The sequence below is a fragment of the Zootoca vivipara genome, chromosome 6, assembly GCF_963506605.1.
Source record: "Zootoca vivipara chromosome 6, rZooViv1.1, whole genome shotgun sequence".
Lineage (NCBI taxonomy): Eukaryota > Metazoa > Chordata > Lepidosauria > Squamata > Lacertidae > Zootoca > Zootoca vivipara.
In genome coordinates this window covers 14,343,927-14,362,205 of record NC_083281.1, presented here as the reverse complement: position 1 = coordinate 14,362,205, position 18,279 = coordinate 14,343,927, and the positions used below count along the sequence as shown (strand labels likewise).

The window sequence follows — 18,279 nt, the reverse complement described above, 5'->3', positions numbered from 1 at the left end:
AACATACCATTTTGACATGAAGCAGTATAAAAATAAATGAACAAGTTGAAAAAGCTTTTTTAAAAACAAAACGAAAACAAAAAAGACTTCCATTGTTTCCAGAAAGTACAAAGAGCAGGTGTGGGGGTGCCTGTCCTACCTCAATGGGGAAGCTGTTATGGCGATCATTGGGATGCTGCCATTGTGACTCATGGCCATTGATAAATAAATGTGAGCAAGGGAGGAGAGAGGTCAGGGACATCTAAAAGCTCACCAGGCACAGAGATGTTTCAGGATATACCATTTCTGGAAAACAATTCCCAGTCTTTTAAATACTCTTTAATATAGGATGGGATTTTAACTCATGCCTGGATTTCTTTTGATATTGCCTTTTATCTGATACACTGTTTTACGGTTTGCATTTTAAACCTTGCTATTGTTCACAGCTCCAGACATTTTTATTTTTAAAAAGATATTTGACATTAAATAAATCTATTGGAATTCCCCATGCAGCCTGCTAGAGAATATAAGAAGCCAGGTGCCCCCCCCCCCGGTGAAATTCACCAGCGAAAGACGGCAGAGCCGAGCCACCCGTCTTGATCCAATTGCACAGGCAGATTCATCTGGGAGGAGGTGGTCCTCAAGACATGGGGATAACAGTAAACTATTTGGCAAGTTCATTGAAAGGATTCCTGCAACATGTGTTGAAAGTATTTTGAAGATTCTAAAGCAAGGGATGGCCTAACTTACGCCACCAGCAAATGTCCTGTCCCTCCACCCTGACTCCACCAATTTTGACACTGGTGACAAAAAGAAAAATGATAATAGAGTGTGCTGCGATGGAGAGAGCCCAAGTTGCCCTGATAAGCAGAGATGGAGCACTAGCCCCCCCGTCCCTAGCTGATCCCCACATAGCAGGGGGGAAGGTTAGCAGGGGCATGGGGGGGCTGTGTGCAAGCATACAAGAGCCTGTGTCCAAGAGTGTGGACTGGCCACATCCACTGCTGGCATGGAGCTCCCAGGGGACTGGCAAAGGATGAATGTGGACCTCATCCTCAGGCCAAAAAATATTAGCCACCATCTGCTCTAAAGCACCATATAAATGTGCTTGTTGTTGTTACTACTGCTACTCATTTCTCACTCATGAGATCACAAACTTCTGAGCCCCTGAAGCTCCAAATCATCACAATCTTATTATTTGTATACCATTTTTCAACAATGGTGCTCAAACCAGTGCATCAGTGTCTGAAATAAGGTCACCAGGACATCTCATTTAGATCAAAGCATTCAGAGTTTGTACAGAAAGCCTGGCAATGCAGTTAACAAGACACGCTAGGTACTATTTTAGAGTAATAGGTAAAGTTCACAGCTTTGCCTCGATTTGCACAAGCAGCCACACAGAAATTCTAAGGTTCGCAATTCTTTACTTCAGTGGTCATGTCTGCAAAGACTGTTCTACAAAATTAGCAGCCAAAAGAAGTGCATTTCCAAACAAACACAAAATGGCCAGATCTCAAACCCCTTGTCATAAAACACATCCAGTTAAGTACAACCTGAATGTGTGACAATTTCTCATTCATTTCCACCATGAAACAGAACCATAGTGTAAAAAATTGTGGAGAGGAGCTGACAGAAACCAAGTTTAAGTGAAAAATTGGCCCAGGATGCTCAACTGGATCCTGCCATTAACTGTTAAAGTTTCAATTGCAAATAGCTAAATAAATAAATAAAGAGCCTTCAAATCCAAAGTAATGAAATCTGAAGACGCTTGCTTACGTGTTCTCTGAGATTAGTGTGTGCATATTTAAAGATCAAGGAAATGTGCAGTCTTTATAGAGGTACAGAGTAGTTTGTCACACGGTCTCCTTCTCACATGGGTTGTGCAACTCATGCGTATGTCACATGTTGTTACCCTGACCTTCCTGCAACACACAGAGACAGAAACTGAATTCAAATGTAACAATAAACTATGGTTGAACAGCCCATTGTATATTATTCCAGGAATAAACTGCAGAGAGAGGCTGCACACTGCCTGCTCTCTTCCTCCAGCAGGGTTGAGAGATCAGAAGCTTTCACTTCCTTTTTTGATTAACTATAGCCTGTCATTACGTGCAAATCCTAAACCGAGGTTAATCTTAACGATGGTCTGTGTTGAAACAAGCCTGTTTCATTACCCATCCCAGAGGAGAGACAGGGGAGTGGGAGAGCTCAGGGCTTTCTGTGCCTCATTCCCATAACAATCACCATAGTTTGTGGCTGTGTTTGGACACAGCCCCAAAGCAGGTACAAAGAAAAAGTAGAATTCTAAGTAAATGTTGTCAGAACTTTTAGCCTCAGTTACACACCCAACTTTCCTATTCCATCATAGGAAAGGACCACTGTGAAAACGGCATCACAGCAAAACAATGTATTTAAACATTTATAGCCCCATCCACCTCAAAAGTACAGCAACGTTTACAGCTCTCCATTTGCTGGGTGAAGATTTATCAGCCTTGTGCACACCCACTCATGCATCCACCTTAAGCCTGAAATGTCTTCAATATGCAGGCAGTAGCTTAGCTGGCAGGGCACTCTAACTGGGGAAGATGTCCACCAACCGCTTTTGGGGCCACTTGCCAAAGTCTTGCGAGCTCAGCTGGGCAAACACCTGGCGCTTGGCTGTCTGATAGACCTCAGCTTTGACCTAGTTGGGGGAAAGAAAGGAGGAGTCTAGAAGGGATGTTCGAGAGAAAGATTTGGAAGCCCACCAACACCCACCTTGAAATTCTCCTTATTTACATACTTTCTTTATCATCTTTTTTCTCGTTATTAAATTTATATACTGCCCTTCATCCGAAGATCCCAGGGCGATTGAGTCACAACATAAATACAAAATGAGAATACAAAATACTTTAATAAAACAAATACAAACCAAAACCCCTCTCCCACAAACACATTTAAAAAGCCATGGAATGTTAATCAGCCAAACGCTTTGCTGAAGAGAAATGTTTCCGTCTGGCGCCTAAAGATATGTAATGAAGGCACCAGGAACGCCTCCTGGGGAGAGCATTCCATAAACAGGGAGCCACTGCAGAAAAGGCCCAATCTTGTGTTGCCACCCTCTGGGCTTCTCACTGAGACGCATGATGAAGGGCCTCAGGTGTCTGGGCTTACCCAGTCAGATGGGTGGCATATAAATATATTATTATTATTATTATTATTATTATTATTATTATTATTATTATTACTACTACTACTACAGAGTCTGGGTCAGTTCATATGAGGAGAGGCGGTCCTTGAGGTATTGCAGTCCTGAGCTGTTTAGGGCTTCAAAACCATCACTTTGAATTGGGCCCAGAAACTAATGGACAGAAACTGCAGTCAGGCCAGGATTGGCAATATATGCTCAAACTGTCTAGCCTCTGTGAGCAACATGTCCAACCAAATTTTGCACCAGCTGAAGTTTTTTTTTCCTTTTTTTAAATATATATTTTTATTGATTTTCCATCATATACACATTCCATTACATCTCACATTGTTTTTTAAATCTTCTTTCTCTTTACTCCTAAGAGTTGACTTCCATCCATCTTTCCTGTTTCCTTCTGTCACTTTTATCTTTTGCTTTCTTCTATCAACTTTCATCTTCCTCTTTTAGTCTCACATCTTATCTATTCTATATATATACATACAGCTTTTATATACAGTTTACAACATCATGTTCAATATTTTATTTTATTTATCTCTACCTTGTATTTTTCTATCTTGCTTATGTCTCTGTTTTTCAAACTTTAATGGCCATCTTTTAATGTTTTTCACTGTTTTTTCTAATAAACTGTATCCAAGCCAGCTGAAGTTTCTGAACCGTTTTCAGAGGCAGCCCTATGTATAACATGTTGCAGCAATCTAACCTAGTTACCAGAGCATGGACAACAAAAATTAGACTATGCCTGTCTAGATAGGGGCACCAGCTGAAGCTGATGAAAAGCACTCCGTACCTGAGACTCAAGCAACTTCAATGGATCCAAAAGTAACCTCAAGCTATGTACCCGCTTCTTCAGAGGATGTGTAACCCCATGAAGAACAGACCACCTCAATGAAAGGAAAACAAGGGAACCAAAACCCACCCCACACTCTTTGGGGCAACTGAAAAGACTCACCTTGGCTTCATAATATGTGGGCAGCAGCATCAAGTCGTCTCTCTTCATCTCCTCAGCCACCTTCCTGAAGGATTTCAGCATGGCAGCCTTGCAGAGCCGACTGGGGTGGAACTGGTCACATGGATTTGCCATGCTGGCAGAGGCAAGAGCGATCCATCAACATGGGGCTTTACATAAATCAACAGCAACACCTCACAATGAAGCAGGACCTCAACAACAACAAAAGCCAGTGTGTCCCAGCACACAATTCAACCACAGTACCAAGAAAGGCCATGAGTGAGAATGACCAGGTTTTGACTCAAGAATCCAAATGTGTGGAATTAACAGAATCTGAATTCAGCAATTACCACTATGCCTTCCTTTCTACACAACCCATGCAAACCTGCATTTTGTGTGTGTGTGTGTGTGTGTGTGTGTGTGTGTGTGTACATGTACATACACACACACACACACACACACACACACACACACACATTCTTCATGTGATGTGGTTATGTGCAGGAGGAGTAAGTCCTCATTTTAAGAAAACAAACAAACTACACCACCACTGTATAGTGTTCCGTTGACATGTAGCCATGTAGTTACAAAGTAGCCTTTAGTATTGGATTTGAATTTCTTTATGGTTTTATTGCCAATGTTTAGAGCTTAGAGGTAGGGAAGACTGCACTGGACTCCCAACAGCTGGAGGACCTTTTCTTTCTCAGCTCCCCGCCTCCCAAAACACAGGCCTAAAAGCAAAACTTGGCATCAAACAGGCACTCAAGTAGCTAACCCTCAGCTGTTTCCCATTTCAACCCTCTGTAAAGCAGTAAATTCTCAGATACCCAAACACATAAAGACGTTGTCGGTCTTTACTTTTCACTGGCTGCCCCTGCTCCTGAACAATCCAAATGATTTATTAGCACAAGGGGTGCCTGCATAAAGAGCATAATTTACAGGAACAGAGAAGCCACCAAGTTCTGCTTGTCAAGTTCGGATCCTTTTATTAGCAGTAAAACCACAACTTATTCCTAACACCCACACACACCCATCCTAGGCCCACCACATTCCCACACCCAAGCCCTCAGTGCCCCAAACTCACTCCTGTACTGCCTTCCCAACAGCTGCATTCACTAGTTCCAGCATCTCATCTCCCCCACACCAGTTGAAGCTCAAGGAGCGAAACTCTGCTGGCGTGTCAAGGGAAGCGACACAGGGACCCTTAAAAAGGTATATCTGCCTGTGGTTAAATGGCTTTGGCAAGCTATCCGGGGTTGCCAGGTTCAGTCGCTCATTGATGACCTTATGGAGGGTGTCGTGGTCTTGGTAAGGATCAGCTGAAATGTGAAATTAGGAGAGAAAGCAAGTTACTTCCGAGGAGAAGGTGGAGAATTCCAAGACCGATGTAGTCTGGGAGCTTAGTGCACAGCCAGCCCCACATCTGCACCCCACTAGAGGACTCTAGGGGCTGCCAACCCTGCCCATGACAACTAAGCCACTGATGTAATTTAAGCTGCAGTCAGAGAGAGAGGCAAGGCAGTAAACAGCTCAGCTGCCATTTAAGGAGCCCTGACCTGTTCCTGCACTTACTGTGCCATGGGGGTATTACTATAACTATTTTATTTATTAAAACTGTACACCACCCTTCATCCTTAGATCTCAGAGCAGTTCACAACATAGAGCTACAATATAAAAGCACAAAATACAGAATTAAAATAACAAAAACAAACCAATAATCCGCCCCTCCTACAACACATTTAAAAGAGCATCAGATGTCAATCAGCCAAAGGCCTGGTTGAAGGGGAACATTTTCAACTGGCATCTAAAAGGGTGTAATGAAGGCGCCAGATGAATCTCCTTGGGGAGAGTATTCCACAAATGGGAGGCACTGCAGAAAAGGTCTGTTCTTGTGTTGCCACCCTCTTGACCTCTTGTGGAGGAGGCACACGAAGAAGGGCCTCAGAGGATGATCCCTGGGTCCAGGTTGGTTCATATGGAGAGAGGTGTTACCCCTGAAGGGAGTGTCCGCCCAATTTTTTCTTAATTTTTTTGCGATCCCCAGAGAGTTGGCTTTGGGGGCAACCCCTGCAAGAGGGTCCCCTCAGAGGCTCCTTAGGACCCTGTGTATTAGCATGCTGATAAAGCTCAAAAGGATTTTTGTTCATTTAGTGCCCCGAGGCAAGGAAAGCCTTGGGATGTACAAGCGTGGAATGCAAACATTTCTGCGGTTTAGATGCTGCCAATACAGTTCATGGGCTCTTTATGCGAGTTCTGCAGTAGCAAAAACATACGTCACCTAGGACAATGCTGGTGATGTACACAGGGTGGATGATGTGGCTGAGAAGGGCCCCCTGCACTCCCAAGGCGCTCCAGCGGGTCAGCTTGTCGCTGCTGGAGACACAGTAGACGTAGGCAGACAGCGTGCTGGGGCGGCAGTACGAGATGGGCCTGAGCACCCCTTTAGCGCTGATGTGGAGCCCAATGGATGGATTCGGCTGCGGAGACACAATCCTGCAGGCCACAGGAGGGAAAGGGGAAATTCCATCAACTCAGAGAGGGCAGTGTGGGGAGGAATGCATGTACATGAATTGGGACTGGAAGATCCCAGGGGGTGGTCTGAAGAAACAGGGTGCTGCCACTGTGCTGACGCTAAGCAGGTCTGCACCCTGCCAGCAACTGGATGCAGAGACCGCCAGGGATTCCTGCATGTTACCTGGAAAGCTATGATGGAAATAAGGCAGAATATAATAAATTAAAAGTATTATTCTTTTCTTCTTAACGCAAAAAAGCAGCCTCTTGGATTGGAGGAAATGCAAAGATCATAATTGACAAAACTTCGCCTGATGCAAGCTTGGCTGCTGAGCTGCTATTTTGTCAATTGTCAAAAAAAACCATAGAAAGAGAGGATAAACAGCTTTTACAGGTTTTGGGGAGGTTGCTTCAAAAACCTGTCTCACCAAACACAAGAGGCCAGAAGTAATTAGTGTGCACCTTACAAATTGCGAATGCCTCTCTCAAAGCACTTGCAGTTCTCCTACAATCTATTGTCTTTCTGCAACCTGAGTGGGGATCAAAACCCTTCTCCTGGCTTTCTTAGCTTTCTCCCAAATGCAGGGGCTGGTGCCCTATGGGACCAGGAGACCAGAAGGCAAGGAGGCCAACAGCTAAATGGAGCCATAATGAACAACAGGCAGAACCAGCTCCTTCTAGTTCCGTCCCCCTCCCTCCCAAGTTCTGCAGGGGCAATGCTAAGACAAGAGGAGGAAGCTAAAAGCAAGTGCCAGTCCTCAGAACGGTTACAAGTAAGAAGGCAGCTGTGGCAGGGGCTGGCTGAGGGCAGGTGGAAGTTGATAGGATAGTGCCTCATTTGCCCTATCGGTCCAGCCTCCACTTGCCACCGAGATGTGCCTCCCCGCCCCAAAGACAAAACAGCCCATCTGACCTGCACACTCTTTCCCCTCTCCCCTGCCACCTCTCACTTCCACACACTGAGACCTTTCTGCTCTGTATCCTGCTCTGAGCCACAGGCAAACACTCACCGGGTGTTCTCGGAAGCTCCTTTGGGCCTCCGACTCAGGTAGAGATGCAGAAAGTAATTTGGTTTCAGAGTCAGATGCACCCCGTCCTCTGCCAGGCGGAAGATGCACTTCTCAAGGGCGGTGGGGTCTTGGCAGCAGTACATCAGTAGCTGCTTGTATAAGTACCTGAGAATACCAAATATTGTAGCTTGTAAAGGCTGTTGTGTCTTTGGGCATTCAATCAGATCGCAGGGCAACCTCTTGCCACCCATATCCAGATACTCCCTTCTCTTCTGTTTGTTTCCCTTCCCCTTCTTCTTCTTCTTCTTCTTCTTCTTCTTCTTCTTCTTCTTCTTCTTCTTCTTCTTCTTCTTCTTCTTCTTCTTCTTCTTCTTCTTCTTCTTCTTCTTCCCAACCCCTTCCACATACTGTACATCAATGAAAGAGATGGTAGTTTGCTTACTTTACCCTCTGTTATCATTGTTTCACATCTCAGTTGATTGTTAAAGAGTTTGTTTTGATTAATAAAAAAAAACTAAAAGCATAAAATTCCAGATTTTGAAAGAGAGCTATGTTTCAGTTTGCACATTGGATAGTGAACTATGAATCCAGCAGTTTCTCATTAAAGTGCAAACAAAAATGGATTTTCTCCCCAATCCATGTAACATGTATTTTGAAGCATGACACCAAGTACCAGTAACTGGGCAATGCTTGAAGAAATCTCATTGCTCCTCCGTCTTGATGCCAAACTCCTCTGCTCCTCTGTTTGAAGAACTCCCTTTTCCAGTGTGGGGGCTATAGCTAGCTGCCAACTCCAACTACCAACTCCAGTCATGGGCTTTCTAGTGATAAGAGGGTTCATCTCTAGAACATGCAAGGCAGCATTAGAGAAGAATACCTCTGAGCAAATACTAAGTGAGTTTCCCTGACCATTAGGTTATCCCAACCAGTCCCCAACATCTGGGATTAGAAATAAGAACCTCTTGTGATTTCCAGGCACAATTCATTCCTGGCACCCCTCCCTTGTAAAATTACATCCTGCCTTCAACCTGTTGCTTCCCTCCTAAATTGCTCTTCTTTAACCTGGCCAATAAAACCAGCACTGCACATCAGCGCTGGGAAGAAGGGGTGCCTTACCTCAGAAGTGCTCTGCGGGCAACCACTAGCCCATGCATATCATGGATTCTCCTGCCTTGGAACTCCATCCAGCCTTCATAGCATACATCTCCTGTTCCCAGGGCAACCACCTCGTAGGTCTCCTTGTAGGAGCTTGGGCTGTTGGCAACCTCTGAAGGGACAGGAAAGGAAGTGTGAAAATGTTAAATGTTGTGCTGAGTGGGGGACAAGCCAAAATTGCTGCAATGTCTTACTTGGAGCTGGTATAGGACCCCAACTAGATGGAGTTTCCATCCCTCCCACCTTTAGAACTACTTTGCATTTCCTTCCTCGTAAGAATGTAAGAAGAACTCTGATGGATCAGAGCAAGGATCCATCTATGGCTCCCAAAGTGGGCTGTACCGGTGGGATTACCCAGGAGGGCACTAAGAGGTGAGGAGTCAGAAGGGGGCGTTGAAAGCGCAAATGATTATCAGTCTTTGTTGTTGTTTTTTAATATACTTTATTGGTTGAAAACTTTATAAAAGAAATATACAATAGATGTTTTAGGCAAAATAAGAAATAAAAAAAATAAACAATTATTCATACTTGCTTTTACAGTATACATTTGTGATTAATTTTTCCAAGGCTTATCTTCCCTTTGCGCTCCTGATTTAAATTCCTTAAATACATGCTTAGACTTGACTTTCTCCATGTTATTTCACTTACTATCAATTTTATTTTATAAAATTATCCTAATTGCACATCGAAGATTATCAGTCTTTGAAAAGCCGGTATCAATGGATCAAGCTCATCCATTTTGTTAACTAATTAAACTAAAAAAATTAACTCAAATTTGAATAAATATGCAATTAATTGTTACTGTTTTGAATTTTATTGTGCTATTATATTCCCAGTGGGTCTTGCAAACTGCTACTCTGAATAATGTTTTTAATATGGTAAAGGTAAAGGTAAAGGACCCCTGGACGGTAAAGTCCAGTCAAAGACAACTATGGAGTGCGGAGCTCATCTCGCTTTTCAGGCCAGTCAAAGGCGACTGTGGGGTTGTGGCGCTCATCTTGCTTTCAGGCCGAGGGAGCCGGCGTTTGTCCACAGACAGCTTTCTGTGTCATGTGGCCAGCAGGACTAAACTGCTTCTGGCGCAACAGAACACCGTGACGGAAACCAGAGCGCACAGAAATGCAGTTTACCTTCCCGTCGCAGCAGGAAGATAAACTGGAGATACATTATGGAACCAGGGGGACAGTGGACCAAAAAAGTTTGGGAATTCCTGCTCCAGACCAGCATCTCATTTCAAATAGTGGCCAACCGGTTGCCTCCAGAAAGCAATCCAGCAAGCCATGAAGTTGTTGCTTCTCAGCAGCTGACACTCAGCGGTATTCTGCCTTTCATCCTCTAAAGCAGGCATGTCAAATCTGCGGCCCTCCAGATGTTTTGGACTACAATTCCCATCTTCCCCAACCACTGGTCCTGCTAGCTAGGGATCATGGGAGTTGTAGGCCAAAACATCTGGAGGGCCGCAGGTTTGACATGCCTGCTCTAAAGTCAGTATAGCCACCATGCCTAAAATCTAGGTAGGATTCCACCCCCACCAAAAAAACAACAACAACCCAAAGAAGACAGGCCAGAAGTGGCTCACCTCTCTCCAGTATGAATGCTGCCACACTGCTCATACAGCCTTGGTACCGCACGTCTTCTCCAATAAGCATTTCACAAATATCACTGGTAATAGCGGCACAGCGTTGTGTGTGGGAAACTTCATTTTCTGATGGAGAGAAAGGGGGCAGGATGTTTTCCTTGGACACCTCTGCTTATTCTGCAAACGTGACAAGATTTAATGTACCATTTTTCAAATGCCAGATACCTCATGAAAAAGAGAGTGGACACTTGCTGACTGTTCCCTCCTCACAGAGCTGGAGACAGACAACAGTGGGAAGAAAGACGCATTTGCTTTCGTCCCACTGCTGTTTCTGCTCTAAAAGGTTTTGAAAGTCTTCAAAACAGTACAAAAACCTGCAGTAATAGCGGGATGAACTATGCCACAGGCAGCAATGCTACTCCCATTATCACCTTCACTTGTAATGATAAGCTATTGTAAAGATGATGGGTCTAGGAGTATCTTTGGTTTTTTTAAATTAATGCAGAGATACTGTGGAGGACCTCTTTATATTGCACAAAGTATCAGTACAAAAGATTGTAAAAACCCCAGAGCAAATGGAAATGAGTATTGCCTGGCTGGAATGTTTCCTTTTAATTGCAATAGTATCTCTTGCTAGCCTATGATGGAGAGGCAGGCATGTCATGTACAGTGCTGCCTTGGTTCTCAAACTTAATCCATTCCGCAAGTCTGTTCCAAAACCAAAGCATTCCAAAGCCAAAGCATGCTTTCCCACAGAATGTAATGCTAAATGAATTAATCCGTTCCAGACTTTTAAAAACAACCCCTGAAACAGCAATTTTACCTGGATTTTACTATCTAACAAGACCATTGATCCATAAAATGAAAGCAATAAACAATGTACTGCAGTCGCACAATCAATCAATCAATCAGTAGCTGAACTGGGTTCCACACAGTCACAACAACAAAAAAGAAGAGCGACAAAAAACAAAAACGCAAAATGAATAGCAAAAACAGACAAACCTCAGCAAAACCTCAAAACGGTAGTGTGGCACTCAAATCAGAAGGGTAACACTCAAAACGGAAAATGTTTGCAAACCGGAACACTTATTTCCGGGTTTGCAGTGTTTGGGTTCCAAGTTGTTTGAGTACCAAGGCATTTGAGAACCAAGACACCACTGTATGTGTTGAAAACTCTGGTTTCTGAGTGGCTGGGATGTAGCCTACTGCACAAAGCAAGAATCACATCCACTGACCCACCTGCTTTTGCCTCTGGCCCTGGCCAACACCAGGATGAGGCCCCCAGAATGTTGGAATGCAAGCCTCAGGCTGAAAAAGGTTCCCCTTCCCTTGGCACTGTTTGCCAGGGGCTCTCAAAGATCTCTTTAGGGTCTTTCCCATCCCTAAAGTTGCCCTTGTGGGGAACCCTGTACCACGTGCAGGGAAGGCAAAAGGCCACAGGCTCTTTGTCACTTGCATCTTAAAAAGCAGAAAGACTATTAAAAGGAACAAATGCATTCAACATTTGCTATGAACAACACATGAAAGTTATGGATATAGGACAAGGAATTAATAAGTTAAAGAAAAGCCGTTTTTTGAAGAATGTATTCTTACCAGCAGGCCGAGGTTTTACAGAAGAAACTGGGAGAACAGGCAAGGCTACAAGACACAAAAGGCAACTGAGGTGAGATGTACCGAGACACAGTTATCTTGTATTAAATCTGCCTGTTACAATTTGCGGTACTTTACAGTACATTGTGCCATTCCCATGATAACCTTCTTTCTATGTTTCTGTGTGAACCCACCCACACAATTTAGGATTGGAAAGGAAATGTTAAGCCTCCACCAGTTTGGAGAGACAGCACTCAACTTGAGAAACGTCTCTCGGTGCGTTGGGACATACAAGGTGGCAAGAGTAGCTCTGAACGTGTGCAGAGCACCTTCTCCTGGGAGTCGCATAACCACAGAGAACGCACCATGCTACACACCATCGGAAAACCATAGCTCATTCCTAGCCCTTATGGGAATGGGTGGGGAAGGTGTCTATCCAAGCTGTTTAGACCACTCCACTATTCTAGAATTCAGAGTATCCATGGAAAGGGAGTGAGCGTTTACTAGGCAGAAAGTGTACATTCAAAGTACACTGCTTGCCGAGAAGTAAGCTGGGAACTGTAGCTCTGTGAGGAACACACTGCTATCTGTTCCTAGGATTTTTAAAGCCACATGCTTTAAATCAGGCATAGGCAAACTCGGCCCTCCAGACGTTTTCAGACTACAATTCCCATCATCCCTGACCACTGGGCCTGTTAGCTAGGGATGACGGACGTTGTAGTCCTAAAACATCTGGAGGGCTGAGTTTGCCTATGCCTGCTTTAAATATACGGTGTGGATGTGACCAAGCTTTGCAGTTCTCACAAGACATACTTTCCTTTTGCTTCTCCAGTTGTGCATCAGAAACATCTTTGATTGGTTGATCCCATCCATCCAGGAGTGGCTCCTTAAAAGAAGCTGAGGGCAGAAGGTGTGCTGCAGAAAGAACATCAGTGGGGAAGTGAGGAGGGGTGCCAAAGCAGAGAAACAAAACACGAGAGTGGGGCAGAAAGGAAAGCAGGAACCTGCCTGTTACTCTCAACACCCACAAAATATACTGACTTTCCAGCTCCCAATGTCTACACATGAAGAGGAAAACAGGTGGTAGACCTACAGCAATCATGCAGTTTTATTTACATTAATCCAGAACTGATATAAATGTTACCACGAGGCAGGGCACAAAGACCTACTTAAGGTAGAAACAGTTGGGGTGGGTGATGGTTAGAAGACGCAGGATGCTTTGTGAGGTCACCCATACCTCCTGTATGGAAGAATGTGCTTTTAACCTTTACTAAGCTTAACAAGTTCTCATTTTTTCTATTTTTTCTTTTGCAGAGTCGAGGAGTGTCTGTTACCTTTTAACAGACAGTGCTTTGTAAAATATTTATTAAGAAGCATTTCACATACAGAAAGCTTGACAAAATAAATGGATTATATGGTTAGAATTGTGGTTACACACGAAAATGTGAAGCTGCTGCAGGTCTGCTACTTATTTGACACAGAGGCGCCGGATAAAGATCTACCCAAACAGGAAGCCCTGGATGACGAGGGAGGTGCAGGGGTTGCTAAAGATAAGAAACACTGCTTTCAGGAGTGGAAATAGGTCGCTGTACAGTTTAGCCAGAGCGGACTTAAAGAGAGGTATCTGTGTGGCCAAGGAGCCGTATAGACAGCGGTTGGAGAATCACCTACAGAGTAACAACACTAGGCAGATGTGGCGAGGTGTACAGGAATTTAAGGGGTATAAATCCAAAGATTCCCTGGCAGACGAAGGAGGGGTATCCCTTGCAGAGGAGTTGAATGTCTTTTTTGCCCGTTTTGAAGGAACAACTGCAGCGACACCTGTGGAGGCTTTGCCACCATCACCATCGTCGGTACAAAGGAATGTAGCATTTAATGTGGAAGAAGGAGAGATGAGGAAGGTGTTGAAGGGAATCAACTCAAGGAAGGCTACAGGGCCGGATGGGGTAGCTGGAAGGGTATTAAGAGACTGTGCAGATCAACTAGCAGGAGTTTTCACTGGGATTTTAAATCGATCCCTAGCCCAGGCTATTGTTCCATCCTGCCTAAAGTCTTCCATTATTGTTCCAATACCAAAAAAAAAAATCTAATCCGGAAAATCTGAATGACTTTCGTCAAGTAGCACTCACACCTGTAATCATGAAGTGCTTTGAAAAGCTGGTACGAAATTATGTTATTGCCTGCCTACCAGAGGGATTAGACACATTCCAATTTGCCTATAAAACGAAAAGATCGACAGAGGATGCTGTGGTGATTGCCCTACATGCTGTTCTTGCACATTTGGAGCAGCGGGGGAGCTATGCCAGACTGCTTTTTGTAGATTTCAGATCGGCATTTAATACCATTCTACCGTGACGCCTGATGTCTAAACTGGGAGATCTGGGGCTCTCGCCATCACTTTGTGGGTGGATATTGGACTTTCTGTCAGATTGCCCCCAGAGGGTTCGGTTGGGCCCTTACACCTCTAATATGCTTAGGACTAACACAGGAACACCACAGGGATGTGTACTTAGTCCGCTCCTTTATACTCTCTACACGTATGATTGTGTCGCTGCTTACCCTAGTAACAAGGTTGTGAGATTTGCAGATGACACAACCGTGATCGGGCTCATCTCTGATGAGGAGGGTGAAATGGACTATAGAGATGAGGTGGAGCGGCTGACAGAGTGGTGCAGAGTTAATAACTTGCTCATAAATACAAATAAAACAAAGGAGCTCCTGGTGGACTTCAGGAGACAGAAGAACAATGTCCAGCCACTTTTGATTGATGAAATCTGCGTGGAGAGGGTAACAACGTTCAGATTCCTGGGGACTGAGTTACAGGAGGATCTATGCTGGAGTGTCAACACAAGGGGGCTTGTGAAGAAGGTGCAGCAGAGACTGTACTTCTTGAGAATTCTAAGGAAAAACCATATTCCGCAAAAGCTGCTGCTTGCCTTCTATCACTGTGCCATTGAGAGCATGCTCACTTATGAGTTACGCGTGTGGTACGGAAGCTGTACTTCCCAGGATAGGATAGGGTTGTGCAGAATTATTAAAACATAATAATGGAGAGTGGAGAGCATTATTGGCTGCTCACTCTCCACCTTAGAACAAATCTATATCACCAGGTGCCACAGGAAAGCACTAGACATATCAAGAGATCCATCGCATCCTGGTCACCGTTTCTTCGAGCTCCTGCCATCGGGACAGAGATACAGAACAATGAAGGCAAGAACAAGTCGTCTCAAGAACAGTTTCTTCTCTAGAGCAATTTCGGCCTTAAATGGAAAGTCTGGACTTTGAAGTCATCTTATTTTGACTTGCCATTTAGTATTGTATTGTTTAATTAATGTTTTGTAGTTATTTTAAATTTATGCGGAGTGCCTTATCTAAGTGGATGGAGCAGCCGAGCAATTTCATTGTTCCCGCAGGGGGGCAATGACAATAAAGATTATCTTATCTCTTATCTTATCTTATTTTCAAACTCTTGAGATACATAGACTTTTCAAGAAATCACTTTCTGCATTATTCATCATATATTGTAAGAATTTGCCCTTTGAGCTCAAGCATGGATCAAGCACTAAAAGAATCCTATGGCAACTTTTAGCATACGTATTACAGCTTGAGCTTGGGAGGGTGGGTGGGATATAAATTTGATATAAATAAATAATAATAGGGCAATGAAGTGGTCATTGGAATAAATTAAGCCTTTGGATCCCTACAAAGACTGGATTTTGCAGGAAAAGGCACCGCCAAAGAGGTTAAATTGCTAGTGTTAAGAGCATCAGAGCCCTGAAGCTGGATAAGACCGAAGACCCATCTAGTCCAGCATACTGTTTTCATAGCAGCCAACCACACGCCCCTAAGGGAAGGCCAGAAGCAAAACATGAATGCTACAACATTCGGCAGGTTTAACCCAGAGGATTCGCTTTCCCTCTTAGTGCTACTGGATTAAAGCTATGGTAACAATATTCTGCCACCCACCACCAGAGCAATGGTAAAAAGGTAAGTCTAGTCAAAGGCGACTTGGGGTTGCGGCGCTCATCTCGCTTTCAGGCCGAGGGAACCGGCATTTGTCCACAGACAGTTTTCCGGGTCATGTGGCAAGCATGACTAAACCGCTACCGGCGCACGGAGGGCTGTGATGAGTGCCAGAGCGGACGCGGGTGGCGCTGTGGTCTAAACCCCCGAGCCTCTTGGGCTTGCCAATCAGAAGGTCGGCAGTTTGAATCCCTGTGATGGGGTGAACTCCCAGCTCCTGCCAACCTAGCAGTTCGAAAGTACGCCAGTGCAAGTAGATAAATAGGGACCACTGCGAAGGGAATGTATACAGCATTTCCGTGTGCTCTGGCACTTGTCACTGTCCTCCGTGCGCCAGAAGCGGTTTAGTCCTGCTGGCCACATGACCCAGAAAGCTGTCTGTGGACAAATGCTGGCTCCCTCGGCCCGAAAAGGAGATGAGCGCCGCAACCCCATACCGTCCAGGGGCTACCTTTACCACAGCAATGTTACACCCACACCATTATTCATTCTCCTTTCAGGCCCAGTTCACCCTCTTCCACATCTACCCTTTCCTTGTGTGGTACCACTAGCCGATCCAGAGAGCTCTGGAGAAGGAAGAGGCTCTTCAACGGCAACGGTTTGAAGTTGTCCTTCCCTCCAAGGGGACGGGATCCAATCTTTCTGCAGAGATGGTGCGGCCTTTTGTCTCTGGAAACCCTCTCCTGCCGCCTCTTCTTTGTCCGACATTTTGCTGGGAAGAAGGGAAACAGATAAAATTTAAAACTCTCTGCTAGCAAGCTGAAGGGATGTTTACAATTGCACCTTTTCGCTTGAATGTCTAAGTTTTGTATCAGTGTTGTGTTGTAGGGGAAATATACCGTATTTTTCAATGTATAAGATGCCCCCTACTTTTGGGGACCCCAAATTTAGAAAATGGGCATATGCACTATCCGTGTATAAGACACCCCCAGATTTTTAACCTTTTTTTAAAGTAAAAAAAAAACCTAGTCTTATACACCGAAAAGTACGGTAAGTTTTATTATGAACCAAGGCTACTGTATTGTTGGCCATCCATCTGCCTCGAGATGCTATTGTGATATTATTATATTTGTCTATTTTCTGTGAACTGCTTTAAGCAAACTATATAGCTTTGAGTTGGGAGGGGTCTGTCTGGATGCCCTCCCAAAACCTGTGATCTTGTGAGGGTAGAAGGTATAAGATGAAGTTTGCCAAACCAGTTTATTTCTAGCTATGGAGACCGACAGACAGTGTTGAGTTTGAAAGAGCTGAAGCCTGCTGGAAGAGGGAGATACAGAGACACGCATGTCTTGCCTATGAACTTTGGGGCTTCTCTGGAGACCTAATGGAGAAGCAAGATCTGTTAGGCTGTTAGTGCTGTCTGCCCCTCTATCCTGTGCTCACGCCGCACACACATGTAAATAAAGCCATATAACCTAAAGAGTCCCTGTTGACCTTCATTCTAAGGAAACCAAACCCTGGAAAAGTGTTTGGAACCCACTTAGAGAGAGTGGTATGTAACAGTAGTTTTAGAAAATGGACTACAGTAGTACATTGGTTCTCAAATGCCTTGGTTCTAAAACAATGAAAACCCGGAAGTAAGGGTTCCGGTTTTCAAATGTTTCTTGGAAGCCAAACGTCCAATGTGGTTGTTTCCGGGGCGCCTGCCCTGCACCAATCAGAAGCTGCACCTTGGTTTCCGAACATTTCGGAAGTCAAACGGACTTCCGGAACTGATTATGTTTGGCGCTTTTGTTTTTGCTATTTATTTTGTTTTTGAGGCTTTTTAGGTTGATTTGCTTTAGTGGCTGTGTGGAACCCAGTTCAGCTACTGATTGATTGATTGACTGATTGACTGTGGAAATGGATAAAAGCCCCCCATCCAAACAATGACTATCATCCATGCAGGTAAGAAGAACAATTAATTTTAATCTTTATCATCTACAATACTGTCTTATTTTACGGTACAGTACAGAGATTATTGCTTTCATTTTGTGGATCAATGGTCTTATTAGATAGTAAAATTCATGTTCAATTGCTGTTTTAGGGGTTGTTTTTAAAAGTCTGGAATGGATTAATCTGTTTTGCACTACTTTCTTTGGGAAAGCATGCCTTGGTTTTGGAACGCTTTGGTTTTAGAATGGACTTGCGGAACGGATTAGGTTTAAGAACCAAGGTACCACTGTACAGGCACACTAACTGAACAGGGCTACTAATATAAACAAAGAAAGAGGATTGTTTAAATACAGTCATAACTACACAAGAGCCCTGTTCGATTAGACCAAAGGCCTATCTAGTCCAGTGTTCTGCTCTCATAGTG

General features: G+C 44.2%; 1 protein-coding gene across 1 annotated transcript; it reads right to left on the bottom strand.

Annotated features, from left to right (window-relative positions):
* Nucleotides 1-371: 371 nt before the first annotated feature.
* On the bottom strand, nt 372-16,933 carry ADAD2 (adenosine deaminase domain containing 2). Its single transcript, XM_035121151.2, has 10 exons — nt 16,508-16,933; nt 12,771-12,872; nt 11,961-12,005; nt 10,368-10,493; nt 8,750-8,900; nt 7,634-7,798; nt 6,391-6,605; nt 5,197-5,431; nt 4,116-4,248; nt 372-2,662 (listed from the first exon to the last, which is right to left on the bottom strand). Exons 1-10 carry the CDS (start codon nt 16,686-16,688, stop codon nt 2,552-2,554), a joined length of 1,464 nt encoding a protein of 487 aa, XP_034977042.1. The 5' UTR covers nt 16,689-16,933; the 3' UTR covers nt 372-2,551.
* Between the last annotated feature and the right edge of the window lie 1,346 nt (nt 16,934-18,279).